This window comes from Vanellus vanellus, assembly GCF_965231255.1.
Source record: "Vanellus vanellus genome assembly, chromosome: 29".
Taxonomy (NCBI): domain Eukaryota; kingdom Metazoa; phylum Chordata; class Aves; order Charadriiformes; family Charadriidae; genus Vanellus; species Vanellus vanellus.
In genome coordinates, this window is record NC_138934.1 from 1,811,217 (window position 1) to 1,826,777 (window position 15,561).

The 15,561-nt window shown below is 52.7% G+C and overlaps 2 protein-coding genes across 2 annotated transcripts; one reads left to right on the forward strand and one right to left on the reverse strand.

Moving 5' to 3' along the window:
- Nucleotides 1–2,527: 2,527 nt before the first annotated feature.
- Nucleotides 2,528–3,484, forward strand: LOC309682471 (olfactory receptor 14A16-like; the record flags this gene model as incomplete). The annotated part of the gene is made up of 1 exon (XM_082496561.1): nt 2,528–3,484. One exon carries the CDS (start codon nt 2,528–2,530, stop codon nt 3,482–3,484), a length of 957 nt encoding a protein of 318 aa, XP_082352687.1.
- Nucleotides 3,485–9,465: 5,981 nt separating this feature from the next.
- Nucleotides 9,466–10,401, reverse strand: LOC309682487 (olfactory receptor 14A16-like; the record flags this gene model as incomplete). Its single annotated transcript, XM_082496576.1, has 1 exon — nt 9,466–10,401. The coding sequence occupies one exon, from the start codon at nt 10,399–10,401 to the stop codon at nt 9,466–9,468; it is 936 nt and encodes a 311-aa protein (XP_082352702.1).
- Nucleotides 10,402–15,561: the final 5,160 nt, after the last annotated feature.

Here is a 15,561-nt window from a genome sequence, read left to right on the forward strand (position 1 = left end):
ATGAAATTGAGATGCAATTGCCCTGAATTCAGTTACGCAATAAAGAGATGCACATGAGACCATTGTCATTATACTCAAAGGACATAGAGAAAATACAGCTGGTGGAGAACAGAAAGAGAGACGCACCTCTCTCCCTATGGCACATGACTCCATCTGGTCAGCTGAAGACCTCTATAGGCTGTCCTGGACAAACCAATAGTTACAGGTTCAGTTTTTGTACGTGTGGGCATCTGCTGTCATTTCAGTTGGCCAAAAGAATTTCCTACCAGCCTCAACAAGATGTCCCCAGACGCTGCCCTGTCTCTATGAACTGCTCCATTAGAGCTTTCAGCTTCCAGCATCCATGTTGGTCCCCTCTGGCACTTCACATGTCACCGGGTGTGTGTGTCTGAAGAGCTCGCTACTGGCCTCCACCTCCAGTAATTACAATGGGAGATGAAAGAAGGAACTCCCCTGCAGGAGCCTATTTTGGGCACATCTGAGCTGAGGCAAGAGGAATCCCACCACCTGTGGGGTTGTGGCAGTCGTGGGAGGAGCTGAGTCCCCTTCCAGCCCCAGGACTACAAACCCAGAAGGAGGTGCCTTGACTGACGCAGCTGCATCCCTTCCCTCAGCAGGGTGAAGAAGATCCCTCCCTGGCACTGTCTGGGTGTCCTGTCTAATGATGAGACAAGGAGAGGTGATATTTAGAGCTAACTCTGTCTGTGAGAGGAGAAATGAACCTGCTGGAAGTCAGAGTCTCTTCCCGGGTGAAGGAGGGAACATCAGTGATTGCTTCAGCCTCTTTCACAGGAGATTCCCCTGGAGCCCCAGGGACACCTCAAGGGAGCCCAGAGGGGGCACAGAAAGTGCCGCCTTGGGCTGGTCCTCTGCTGCTGAGCTGGGCCGGGCTCCCGGGACGGAGAGAGCTCACGGCAAGTGGGAGCGCTGCCGAGAGGCGGCTCTGCCCAGGAGCAGCTCCCCGGAAAAGCACAGCAGGGCTGAGGCACTGCCTGCAGGCGCTGAAGAGACACGAGAGAAGTGAGAGAGAGTTAAAGGCAGTGTGGGGTTGGAGGGTGGTGAGAGTTCACTGGGGGAGCAATCTGCTCAGCTCTGAACACAGTAAGTCTCTGGCTGCCGGTCAATGAAAATGAGCGTAGATAGGATCTGGCGGGGCGGCGCTCAGAGTATTTGAGTGTGGAGAAGGACGCGCTGCAGAGCAGGGCTTCCCTGCTGCACCATCAGAGGGACGGGCATGCCGGCCGCCTTCTCCCGGGGACGGCTGCAGGGCTGTGCGGGTGGGTGTGCAGCCAAGGGTGCTCAGCTCTGTCCTGCTGAGCAGGGTCCCTGTGCCCCAGGGGCTGTGTGCCAGGGCAGGGACCCTGCCACCTGCCAGGGGCAGCACTCAGCCTGTCCGGGGAGCTCTTCATGGCACTGCGGGGAGAAGCTGCGGGTGGAAGGAGCGATCCCCAGCAGGGCAGGGCAGGGCAGGATCTTTCTGCTGTCAAGAGGGTGCTGCGTGGGGCAGGGCTGCTCACACCCCCAGATCACCCCCAGGGTGTTCCTGAGGGGACTTTTCAAGGGGAATATTTATGAGGGTAACCTGAAAGTGAAGGAGTCTGTGCTTTGACTTTTCTACTCTGGGTGGGCTGGGTGATGAAGGAGGAATTAAAATTCAACTTTCAGGTTTGGGTGGGGAACAGAGACTCTTCAGCTATTATGCTGAAAGATGCAAAAGTCTCGGGGAAGCAACACAAACACCAACTTCCCTCTGCCTCAGCTTACAGAGAGCTCCAGCATTGTCTCTGCAGGCTCTCCCTCACCTTGCATGCCTTTGCAGAGAACCCTGCTGATGCTCCTTCTTCCTTCCTTCCCCTCCTGTCTGTGCCGCCCTTGGGCTTCCCCTCAACTTGCCGGGGAGTGGGGTTTCAGCTGCAGCTCAGACACCCACCCTGTGGGTCCTGCCATGCAGATCTGCACTCTGTAAGTGAATCCTCTTTTCTCCACTGTCCTCTGTTTCTTTGGGGAATAATATGACAGTGTGAACATGCTCCAGGTCAAACCAAGAGTGAATGTGCTCCAGGTCAAACCAAGCACAAAGGAGCCAGGAACAAGGCTGATGGACAGACCAGCTCTCCTCACTCTGCCCTAAGCCACAGGCAATGCTTTTGCATCTCCCCAGATGCAGCAGTTCACTCAGACTACAGGAAAGATGCTGACAGTTTCAGCTCTGAAATAATATTCCCCTGGTAATCTTATGATTATGAGTGGCTAAAATCTGACTTAAATTGTGAATGGGAAAGCTAAATCCCCACCTTGCCCCGTTGCAGAGTAGAACAGAGTACTCTGGAGCGCACAGTGGAGCCTGAGCTCCTCGTGGCACACTCCAACAGCAACCAAAGGAGCTCCAGAAATGGAGCTGAACAAAGGTGCTACTAAGGAATAAGACAACTGGAGCGTTTCTATGAGAAATAATGAGTTATATTGTAAAATGTTTGTCCTAACCTGTCAATAACTTCTCTTCCTTGGGCAGCTCCCTGTGAAGCAGATGTCCAACAGCAGTTCCACCACTGAGTTCCTCCTGCTGGCATTCGCAGACACACGGGAGCTGCAGCTCTTGCACTTCTGGCTCTTCCTGGGCATCTACCTGGCTGCCCTCCTGGGCAATGGCCTCATCATCACTGCCATCGCCTGCGACCATCGCCTCCACACCCCCATGTACTTCTTCCTCCTCAACCTCTCCCTCCTCGACCTGGGCTGCATCTCCACCACTGTCCCCAAAGCCATGGCCAATTCCCTCTGGGACACCAGGGCCATCTCCTACTTGGGATGTGCTGCTCAAGTTTTTCTCTTTTTCTTTCTGATGTCAGCAGAGTATTTTCTTCTCACCATCATGGCCTACGACCGCTACGTGGCCATCTGCAAACCCCTGCACTATGGGACCCTGATGGACAGCAGAGCTTGTGTCCACATGGCAGCAGCTACCTGGGGCAGTGGGTTTCTCTATTCTCTAATGCACACAGCTAATACTTTTTCACTACCACTCTGCAGAGGCAATGCTGTGGACCAGTTCTTCTGTGAAATCCCCCAGATCCTCAAGCTTTCCTGCTCAGACTCAAAACTCAGGGAAGCTGGGCTTCTATTGGTTAGTGCTTTTCTTTTTTTTGGATGTTTTGTTTTCATTGTGGTGTCCTATGTGCAGATCTTCAGGGCCGTGCTGAGGATGCCCTCGGAGCAGGGACAGCACAAAACCTTTTCCACGTGCCTCCCTCACCTGGCCGTGGTCTCCCTCTTTATCAGCACTGGTGTATTTGCGTACCTGAAGTCCCCCTCCATCTCGTCCTCATCCCTGGATCTGGTGCTGGCAGTTCTGTACTCGGTGGTGCCTCCAGCAGTGAACCCCCTCATCTACAGCATGAGGAACCAGGAGCTCAAGGATGCCCTGAGGAAGTGGATTAGACATTTTTTCAGCAGCCACAAACTGCGTACCTTCCTCTGCAAATGATTCCCAGTGTGTGTTGTGATGGGCCAAGCCTTCCATTCCTTCCCTCTTTTTTCCTTCTTCTTGTCTTTTTTCCCCTTGTGATGATCTTTTCTGAAAAGAAATTCTTTTACTCATCCTGTCATGTTAAGTATCCACCTGTCTTGTGCGACTCAGAGACTTTGGGTAAAATAAGACTCAGGCTCTCTTTGTATTTAAAGAAAAAAAATGAGGCAGCTGCAACTTCTTTTTGTGAGGCCCACCATCAGCAGCGCATGAATGAGTGGGAAATGAAGAGACCTTTCTGGCTGCAGCAGCCTGGGGCAGGCCGCTCTGTCACCGGGGGAGCAGGAGCTGCCTGAGGATCCCCAGGGCTCTTGTACTGGCCTGGGGAGAGGGGGTGGCCCAGAGGGGCTGCCGACCTCTCCGAATAGCCTGGAGAGGAGGACACAGGGAGCCACTGACTGCCTTGTCCTTGTGCCACAGATGCCCCCCATCTCTGGGGCTGGCCCTGCTCTGCCCCCCAGCAGCTGCTGTGCCCTCCCGAGGGGCTGGGGCTCTGGAGTGAGTTCCCAGAGCTCTGCAGCACCCTGAGGCAGGCACTGCTGTGGGGCCATCTCTGGGATGGAGAGAGGCCAGGGGAGCTGGGAGAGAGCTGGGATGGAGCCGGGCTGGGCTGGAAAGTGCCCAGGAGTAAAAATCCTCAGTGTATGGCTTGTCCTGTGTGACCACGCAGGGTGAGGAGTCACACCAGAGCGGTTGTGGTGCAGCACCAGGGCTTGGGGAAGGGCTCAAAGCCGTGGAGGTGCAGGAGAGAGAAGGCTGGTCTGTGCCCTTGGTGGCATGGACACACTGGGAAGATGGCCCAGGGCCTTTTCTTACCCCCCAGTCTGGTTCACCGACCATGTCCAGTGCCTGTATCAGGGGAATGTCCAGCCTTTCCCCAGCTCTCTCCTGGCCCAGACCCCAGCAGACTCTCGAGCAGGGCTGTCTGTGAATCCCTGTGTGGGATGTGGCTGGGACTGGGCAAGAATTGGGTACTGAGGAGCTTCAAAATATGATGATGTTGTAGTAACACTGACGTAAACCAGGAAAACGGAATATAAAATGTAATTGAAGCAACCAAGGAAACCTGCTGCTGCTCAAATCCTCTGTACTGCCCCAACCCTATATCATTATTTACCTAAGATTAAAAAGAGGAATAGTAATTAGACGTGATATATTTACAATTCAATTAAGGAACATACCAGCAGACAATGTAGTATTGTTGATAAGCAGGGTATTCCTGTCAAGAGAGCGATGAACTGTAGGCCTGGTCAGCAAACCCAGAAAACCACTTGGAACTGCCAAGATCAGAGAAGTGGATAAAAGGTAATTCCGGCAGGGGGAGATCACGACCACTGACTCATTGACCACCTAGGTGGTTTCAAAACCAAAAGTACAAGTTAACCAATGTTCAGAACAAGATACCAGAGTGAAACACAACTGTCTTGTCTATACTATTGATGAGCAGCCAACTACTTCACTCCATCAATATTACCATCAGGATGGGCTCAGCGTGAGCTCTCCCTGGATTGCAGGCGGACAGCACGGCAGGTGACTCTCCCCTTGAGCAGGGACGCCTCTCAAGGTTAGAGATTCCTTATCTGAGACTCAGAGATCCTTCCTTACTCAAGGCGGAGAGATCCCTTAACCACGATGGATCCTCAGTAAGTGACTGATAGCATGCTGAATTAATACTCTGACACACTGCGAATCCATATAGCTACCCACATATTATTCATGTTGTAAGAATAATTCCATTAGACATGAACCAGCCACCAAATCTGAGACTAAGATCGGACCCAGCCAGACCTAGGCTTCAAAAAGGAGTTTAGAAAGCAAGGAGGTCCACACTGAACCTTGTTACTCAACGGAAATGTCATAGAACCATAGAATCATAGAATTGTCTAGGTTGGAAGGGACCTTTAAGATCATTGATTCCAACCATCAAACTAACACTGCCAAAACCACCACTAAACCACTAAACTATGTCCCTAAGCACAATGTCTACCCGTCTTTTAAATACCTGCAGGGATGGTGATTCCACCACTTCCCTGGGCATTGTATTCCACAAAATGACAACCCTTTCTGTGAAGACATTTTTCCTAATATCCAAACCTCCTCTGTCATAACTTGCAGCCATTTCCTCTTGTCTTCTCGCTTATTACTTGGGAGAAGAGTTTGACTCCCCCTTGCTACAACCTCCTCTGGGAAAATAATGGAAGATTGGAGAGGAGGATTGTAAACACGCTCAAGTGACTCCCACTTGGGCTGCTGGACAACACATGTATCACACTAATTGTTGTTCAGCCTTGAGTGCTCACAAGTAGAACATCCACACTTAGATAACGTAAGCCTGGGATGGACTCAGGGATACCTTATCTGGCATACCTGAGATCACTGCCTTGTTGTTGAAGCAGCTCAAAGCACAGTGGAAAACTACCACTACTTGAACCCTTGAAAAGCAGGTGAGAACAGCAAGTCGAAGCTCACACGCTCCTGCTAACAAGGACTTTCTCCTGCTCTGTGGTGCCTGCATGCCCTGCTCGCGTCCCTCTGCCCGGGTGTTACTTCGGAGATTCCCCGATTTGCGTGGTATTGAGATTAAATTGGTTCTTTGTCTTTCACCCGTGGTTTTGTGGTTGTTCCTGTGTCCAGCCCAAGTCGGCTCACACACCTCCTTTCAGGTAGTTTTAGAGACTGATAATGTCTCCCCTCAGCCACCTTTTCTCCAGGCTAAACAACCCCAGTTCCTTCAGACACTCCTCATAACACTTCTTCTCCAGACCCCTCACCAGCTTCGTTGCCCTTCTCTGGACACGCCTCAGCACTTCAATGTCTTTCTTGGGGTGAAGGGCCCAAAACTGAACAAAGTACTTGAGATGGGGCCTCACCAGTGCCGAATACAGGGGCACAATCACTGCCCTCATCCTGCTGGCCTCACTAATCCCGATACAGGACAGGATGCTTTTGGCCCTCTTGGCCACCTGGGCACACTGCTGGCTCATATTCAGCCGGCTGTCAAGCAACACCCCCCCCAGGTCCTTTTCTGCTGGGCAGCTTTCCAGCCACTCGTCCCCAAGCCTGTAGTGCTGCATGAGGTTGTTGTGACCCAAGGGCAGGACCCGGCACTTGGTCTTGTTGAACCTCATACCATTGGCCTCAGCCCATGGATCCAGCCTGTCCAGATCCCACTTTAGAGCCATCCTACCCTCAGGCAGACCAATACTCCCACCTAACTTATTGTCATCTGCAAACTCACTGAGGGTGCTTTGATCATTTTCATTCAGAGTAGACCTTGGGAGGTCTGTAGTCACACTTCCTACACAAAGCAGCATCAGGTATTCAGCCAGACCTGCTGGCTCAGGGCTTGATCCAGTTGAGTATTGAAAACCTCCAAGAATGGAGGACTGCATGACTTCTCAGGGTGACCAGCGCTTGTTCCAATGCTTGGGTGGCCGCATGGTGAAGAGGATGAGCCCCCCCTGCTGTGGTTCCCTTCAGCCTCCTCCATGCTGAACAAACCCAGCTTCCTCAGACTTCCCTCACAAGGAAAGTGATCCAGCCCCACCCATCCCCAAGCATTTTTAGGGCCCTTCCCCAGACCTGCTCCACTTGCCCACACCTTTTCAGTACTGGGGGTGCCAAAGCTAGACAAGGTATTCTGGATGTGCCCTAATGAATGCCATGTAGAGGGGGAGAGTCCCTTCCCTCAATCTCCTGGCCGTGCTCCTGCTCCTACAGACCAAGGTGCTCTTGGCCTTCCTGGCTGCCAGGGCATATGGCTGCCTCCTGTCCAGCCTGCTGCCCAACGAGACATTTCCCACAGGGCTGCTCCCCAGCCAGGCAGCCCTCAGCCTTTGCCTTTGCCACGGTTTGTCCACTGATGGGGCAGAAGCTGGCATCTGTCCTTGTGGGATTTCATGATGTTCCTGTCAATATGTGCTCCTCCTTGTGTTTGCTCTTGACTTCCCTTGCAACCAACAACTCCAGGTTTTGAGGTTTGCCTTCTCAAAAAACACACCCGTGACACAAAGGCAATAAATATCAATCCCTTTTCTGTGGCCTGTCCCTGCTTTCACCTCCTTTTGGCTGCTTTGTGTCCCCTGTCAGTGCCCTGTCCCTTCGCTGGCCCAGCCCTGCTGCCCTAAATGTGGTCCCATGTCCCCCCTGCACAGAAACCCCACGGGCCAGTTGTGTTTGGGGTGGGGAGATGTCCCCTGACACAGTTGTGGTGTCAGCCTTCAATGCTCTCTGATGTGCCCATCAGCTTTGGCTGCCTCGCCCAGTGCCTGGTCCCTGTGCGGCCCCACTGGTGCCCCATGCAGGGATTCGCACTCAGCCCTGCTCAGGGATCTGCTGGGTTCTGGGCAAGAAGAGAGGTTGGCCAGGGCCAGCCAGCACTGGAAATGGCCCATGTGAGAGGATGGGGCTGACAAGCGCTCTTGGGCCCCTTCCCAGCCTGTCTGTGCCACCAGGAGCACGGACCAGCTCCTCTCTCCTGTGCTGACATGTCTTGACTCCCTTCTTGAGACCTGGCTCTGTAGCACACACCCACAGGTGGGAGTCCTCACCCTGCATGGTCACACAGCTTTGCTGACCACCAGCGCGTTCCTCTCCTGGGCACTTTCCAGCCCAGCCCCTCCCCACCACTCCCCATCTCCCCTGCCCTCTCCCCAGCCCAGCAGAGCAGCCCAGTCTGGGCTGGCCAGGGGCTATGAAGGAAGACTCATCAACTCCATTACACCTCTTTATTGCAGGTACTCAAACTGAATGCTGCCCAAGGTTTTGCTAATCACAGAGTAAATCTCTTCTTTGCACACATTTGACATTTCTGCCTGTGGTGGATTGACCCCAGGTGGTGACTAAACATGCACCAGACATTCTATCACTCCCCCATAGCTGGATGGGAGAGACAATCAGAAGAACAAAGGTAACAAAATTTGGGTTGAGATCCAGGCAGTTTAAAAAGTGAAGGAAAAACCAGGACAAAAACTCCAACACAAGTGGTGTAAAGGCGATCACCGGCCACCTCTCACCTCCCACTGACTGATGCCCAGCCAGGCTCCCCTTGGAAAGACACCCTCTCCCCCGTCTTATCTCTGAGCATGACGTCATGTCTTGTGGAATACCCCTTTGGTCAGTTGGGGTCAGCTCTCCCGGCTGTGTCCCCTCCCTGCCCCTTGCCCAAGCCCAGCCCACTGCGAGAGGCAGCGTGAGAAGCAGAAAAGGCCTTGGTGCTGTGCAAGCCCTGCTCAGTAACAGCTAAATCATCCGCATGTTATCAAGGCAGTTTAGGTCACAAATCTAAAGCACAGCACCGTACAGGCTGCTGGGAAGAAAATTAGCTGCATCCCAACCCCAGCCAGTACAAAGATGTTTCTAATGGTCTGAGGGAAGATGAAAGAGTGATTTCTCATAGTGTTTCCGGAGCACGACAAATCAAAGGGAGCAGATGCTACATCAGAGGGCAGGGCTGCCATCCAGAGGGACCTAGCTAGGCTGGAGCGATGGGCTGATAGGGACATTATAACAGCCAACAAGGACAAATCCAAGGTCCTGCCCCTCGATTTGGGTAGCCCGCTGCAATGACAGAGGCTACGGACTGCCTGGCTGGCTTTCAGCTCTGATACAAGGCCCTGGATTGTAGGTATCCTGGGCTGTATAAGCAGGAGCACAGCCAGGGGAAATCTTTATCCCTCTCTGCTCAGCACTTGTCAGACCACATTCAGAATGTTTCCCAGGTTTTAACTTCTTACAATTCAAGAGAGGCATCGATAAACTGGAAGCAATTTATCTGGAACCAGGAAGATTTACAGAAAGCCTCTGGGTGAGACAGACAGGCTTTCTGTCCCTGGAGAAGTGGGATGACTGCAATAACTCATGCGTGACCATGATTATCAAGGAAAAAACACCCAAAGCATACCACCTGTCTAAGATAAACTGGAGATGACTTGTGCATTTCACTGCTTCTGAAGTACCACCGGTAGGATGAGTTTATTCAACGAGTCTTTCAGCTCCTTGTTCCTCATGCTGTAGATGAGGGGGTTCACTGCTGGAGACACTACTGAGTATGCAGCAGTAACCACCAGATCCAGAGTTGGGGAGGAGATGGAGGGGGGCTTCAGGTAGGCAAGCATTAAAGTGCTGATGAACAGGAAGACCACAGCCAGGTGAGGGAGGCACGTGGAAAAGGCTTTGTGCCATCCCTGCTCCGAGGGGATCCTCAGCACCACCCTGAAGATCTGCACGTAGGACAGCACGATGAAAACAAAACAAGCAAAGATTAAAAACGCACTAACAGCAATTAGACCAGCTTCCCTGAGGTTTAAATCTGAGCAGGAGAGCTTGAGGAGCAGGGGAATCTCACAGAAGAACTGGTCCACAGCATTACCTCGGCAGAGAGGTATGGAAAATGTGGTAACAGTGTGCAGAACAGAATTGAGAAAGCCACTGCCCCAGGCAGCTGCTGCCATGTGGACACAAGCTCTGCTGCCCAGGAGGGTCTCGTAGTGCAGAGGTTTGCAGATGGCAACATAGCGGTCGTAGGCCATGATGGTGAGAAGGGAATATTCTGCTCCAATCAAGAAGACCAGCAGAGAGACTTGTGCAGCACATCCTGAGTAGGAGATGTCCCTGGTGTCCCAGAGGGAATTGGCCATGGCTTTGGGGAGAGTGGTGGAGATGGAGCCCAGGTCGAGGAGGGAGAGGTTGAGGAGGAAGAAGTACATGGGGGTGTGGAGGCGGTGGTCGCAGGCGATGGCAGTGATGATGAGGCCGTTGCCCAGGAGGGCAGCCAGGTAGATGCCCAGGAAGAGCCAGAAGTGCAAGAGCTGCAGCTCCCGTGTGTCTGCGAATGCCAGCAGGAGGAACTGGGTGATGGAGCTGCTGTTGGACATTTTCTCCAGATGGACTCAGGGGCCTGTGCAAGGAGGAAAAGACAGTGACAACTGAGGACAGACCTCTCTTTGCAAATCAAAGACTTTTTCTCATACATTCTCCACTCTGCCACACACACCCCCTTTTTCCTGCCTGGCAGGACCTTTGTTCAGCTCCCTGGATGCAGTTGTGGTTTGTGCTGGCTGAGTGTGCTGAGAAGAGCACACTGCCCGTGGGCTCCCAAGGCGTCCATCATGCCGTAGTTCAGGGTCTACCTGGGAGCAGTGTGGGTGCAGGGGCCAGATCCGATAGTCAGAATTCCTCAGACAAAATCCCTTGAAATATTGAAGGGCTCGTCAGCACCTGCACCCCCAGTACTAAAGGAAGTTGGTTGCACAGAAAGGTTTAGGCTTTTGTTTGTTGTTTTGGACAGCCCTTCCCCATCCCCTCCTTTCTTCCCTGGGGAATCTCCTCTATGTCAGCAATCCTGAGCATCTCTGCTGCACTCAGGCTAAGCAGCAGAAGGATTTGCTGGGGCTTAATGCAGAGGAAGGCAAGCGGGTCTGTCCATTTGCCTTGCTCCCAGCTGCCCTGTGCTTGCTCCTTCTTGAGCTGGAGAGGCATTGCCCTCCGATGTTACCCTGAGAAGAAATCGGGCCCTGCTGACAGCAGAGGGATCCGCTGCAGATCACAAAGGGTCTCACCATGCACAAGCTCCTTCCCTTGCAGGTGAAGACTCCCCTGTTTTTTCCATCTTGCAAGATTCCCCTCCAGAGATGTCTAGGCTGTGCTCCGGAGCTGTGAGCATCCCTGATCCCCACAGCACCCTTCTGACAGGCAGAAGGACCCTTCCCTGCCAGGAATCACTCCTTCTACCTGCAGCTTCTCCCTGCAGTGCCGTGGGGAGCTGCCTGGGCAGGCCGAGTGCTGACCTGACAAGCGACAGAGTCCCTGACCCATCCCATCCCCCTGGGGTGCAGGGACCCTGCTCAGAAGGACAGCCCTGAGCACCCCGGGAGCGCACCCAGCTTCACACCTCTCGTGGTCTGAAATGAATGACAGATGCTCTCTGACCTCTCTCCCTTCAGAGAAGGGAGAGCTTCTTCCTTCAGGAAGAGGAGGAAGAGAGAGAAAGGAACTTGTGAGTTTGAAAGAAAACTAAATGACTTTAATGAAAATAAATATAAAATAATAAGAAGAAAACAATGAAATAGACAGAATATATACAAATACATATCAGACTCCCAGGATGACGATCATGTCACAGGTAGGCACTAGGAATGTCCCAGACCGGACTCAGTGATCGACGGGAGCTGGATTCTGGATCTGGATGCAGGAACGCACAGGGCGGAAACAAAAGCAGACAAACAAACAGAGTCCTCCTCGGATGTCGGCCATTGAAGAAAGAGACTGACTTCTTTGATCCCTCAGCTTTTACCAAAAACACGAGGGAGATGGGATGGAACACCCTGTTGGTCAGTTTGGGGTCACCTGTCCTGTCCACTCCTCCCCACAGGTGGGACCCCTCTATGCTCTTCTGCTTCCGACCCTCCAATGGGGCAAATACCAAAGTGAGCCGCCCTTGGGTGTTATAGCAATAGGTATAAGCAGGAGCCTCTCCGCATGCCATGCCCGGGCATCAGCTATAAACACAGGTCTTATCACTCTAAGAGCAAATAGTGTCTGCACAACATGCTGTTAATTTCAGAGAGTTCAGTCAGTTAAAGATGTTTAGCTGCAAAGTCAAATTACTGAACAGAAAATTGGGTCTGTTCTACCTCAGACCAGGACAACACCCCTGCAGCTGTTTCTGGGAGAAGGGAGACATGATGCCCTGTTGCTCTGATGGTGTGGCAGTGAATCAGTGACCTGGGCAGGTTCTCCTCCTGCGCACTGGTGAAGCTGTGAGAGTCCTGAAAAAACCCATAGGCTGTGAGATGTGCCTGTTTAGGAGATCCCCCCGGCAACTGAGTCTGCATTGCCCTCAGCTACAGACTTACCCTGTTAAGGGCTCTGAAGACTTCTCTCACAATGAACTCTGTGTTGTCTCCCCCCTTCACAGAGCTCTCTCATCTCCTCGTGGTGTCTGCAGGCAGTGCCCCCAGCCCTGCTGCGCTTTGCAGAGGAGCTGCTCCTGGGCAGAGCTGTCTCTCTGCAGTGCCACCCGGTTGCCACGAGCTCTCTCCATCCCAGGAGCCCGGCCCAGCTCAGCAGCAGAGGCCCAGCCCAAGGGAGAGCTGGAGAGTTCCCTGGGGCTCCCCAGGAACCTACTTTGAAAGAGACTGAAGGAATCGCTGCATTCCTGCTAATCTGTCAGCTCTGCAGAGACGCTTCTTGCCAGCGGTGTCATTCCTCCTCTCGGAGGCAGAGTTAGCTATGAGAATGCTTGCTCCTTGTCCCACCGTTAGACAGGACACACGGACAGGGAAGAACCCATGCTTAGGGAAGGGATTGAACTGAGTCAATGGAAACATCTCATCCTGGCATTGTAGCCCTGGGGGTCAAAGAGGAGTCATCTCCCTCCCACACATTGAACAAACCCACAGGAGGAGGGATTCATCTTGCCTCAGTTTAGGTGTGCACAAAACAGGCACCCGCATGTGAGCTGCTTGTCTCAGCACCCATGCTAATGAGATGGAGAGCAGGAATCCATGCACAAAGGCCTAGTGACTTTTGAGGTGCCCGAGCTGGTAAACAATATGTGCGGGTCACTTCCAGCTCTCATGGAGCAATGTTTAGAGACAGGACAGCATCCGGGGGCATCCTCTTGGGGCCTTGTGCCAAATTCCTTTGGCCAATTGAATTGTCATGAGATGTCCGTATTTTGGACCACAAAACCTGACTCCACTCGTAATAGTCAGTGCCACCTGTGGAGGCCGTGAGCTATCCAAATGGCGTCACGCGCCATAAGGGGATCAAAGCCCCTCTCTTTTTGTTGTCTCCATCAGCTGCATTTACTACATCCCCAGCGATTATAAAGTTGTCTCATTTACGTCTCTACACATCACAAAGCTCCTGTCAGCACCAACGCGCAGTGTCATGGTGCCTTTGAACAGCAACCCAGCCCTCCACAGGTCAAGCAGTAGAGAGCAGAGACCAGAGCTCTCAGGTCACTGGAGGATGGGCATGGAAGAAATCTTCCCCGCGTACCCTCACAGAGGGTCAGCCGGAACTCTGCAGCTGATCACAAAGAGACAAAATTCTCCAGGGTCTCCTGGCAAAAGCACACTCCCTGTGGAGTCGTGGAGGGGATTTGGGACTGTGTAGAACCTGTTCTGGGCTGGTTCACAAGGACCATGCACAGCATCTGGGAGGCTGAGAAGGAGATAGCTGGTTACAAGCACAGTCTGAAGTGGACCCACAGCCCATGGCCAAACAGCCAAAACCTCCCACTCTGTCATACAGAAGGGAGGGGCACCAGTGACACAGGGGAATGGAAGCTTGTTACTGCAAAGACCAGCAGGAGGAAGAGACTTCCCCCAAAACTTGAGGTGCCCTTGCAGAACCGCTTCACTGCTCTGCAGAGTGAAGAGGAAAAACCCACTGCATCAGGAGAGGCGCTGGAGCTGAGTAAGGCCACCCGATCTGCTCCCCGTGTAACAACCAGTGCAACTCAGAAAAAGCGACGGGTGATAGCAGTAGGTGACGCTCTTCTGAGAGGCACGGAGGCACCCATTCGCTGACCTGACGCACCCTCTGGAGAGGTGTGCTGCTTAGCGGGGGCTCGTATCAGGGATGGCGCCGAGAGCAGTCCTCTGGCTGTTATCTGCTGCTGCTGTTTCACGTGGGCACCAGTGATGCATCCGGGAGCAGCCTGAAGACGATGAAGAAAGACTAGAGAGCCATGGGAGCAGCGATCAGGGACTCTGGGGCGCAGGTGGTTGTTTCATCCATCCTCCCAGTCAAAGAGAAGGGTTTGAAAGGTCCAGTCAAAGCTGGCCAGTCAATAAATGGCTACAGGACTGGTGCCACAGCCAGGGGTTTGGCTGCTGGAAGCCATTGTACACCAGGGTAATTATGATGTAGTTGCCATCACAGAAACATGGTGGGATGACTCGCATAGCTATAGTGCTGCCATGGATGGCTATAGACTCTTCAGGAAGGATAGGCAAGCGAGGAGAGGTGGGGGTGTGGCCCTGTATGTCAGGGAGTGTTATGAATGTCTTGAACTAAATGATGGTGATAATGGGATTGAGTGTTTACGGGTAAGGATCAGGGGGAGGGCTAACAAGGCAGATATTGTAGTAGGAGTCTCTTATAGACCGCCCAACCAGGATGAGGAGGCAGATGAAATATTCTATAAATGGCTGGGAGAAGTCTCAAGATCGCGAGCTCTAGTCCTCGTGGGAGACTTCAATTTGCTGGACATCTGCTGGGAATACAATACAGCAGGGAGGGAATAGTCTAGAAAGTTCCTGGAAGGTACTGGGGATAACTTCTTAACACAACTAGTGAAAGAACCAACTAGGGAAGGTGCCCTGCTGGATCTGTTGTTTGTAAACAGGGAAGGTCTTGTGGGGGATGTGATGGTCGGAGGCCGTCTTGGCAACAGCGACCACGAAATGATAGAGTTCTCAATTCTGGGAGAAGCAAGGAAGGGGGTCAGCAGAACTGCCACCTTGGACTTCCGGAAAGCGGACTTTGGGCTCTTCAGGAGCCTGGTTGACAAAGTCCCCTGGGAGGCAGTCCCCCAGGGCAAAGGAGCCCAGGAAGCCTGGATGTCTTTCAAGACGGAAGTCCTAAAGGCGCAGTAGCAGGCTGTCCCCGTGTGCCGGAAGACAAGCCGTCGGGGAAAAAGACCAGCCTGGTTAAGCAGGGAGCTAGTGTTGCAGCTTAGGGAAAAAAAGAGGATATACGGCCTTTGGAAGGAAGGGCAGGCCGCCCAGGAGGACTACAAAGAGGTAGTGAAGCAATGTAGGGAAAAAATCAGAAGGGCCAAAGCTCAGCTAGAGCTAAACCTGGTTTCTGTTGTCAAGGACAACAAAAAAAGTTTCTATAAATATATTAGCAATAAAAGAGGACCAAGGATAATATCTGTCCTCCAGCAGATGGGGCCGGTAACGTAGTAACCAAGGATGAGGAAAAGGCTGAGGTACTTAATGCCGTCTTTGCCTCAGTCTTCAGCAGTAGGACCAGTTGTTCCTTGAGTTCCCCGACCCCTGAGCTAGAATACAGGGATG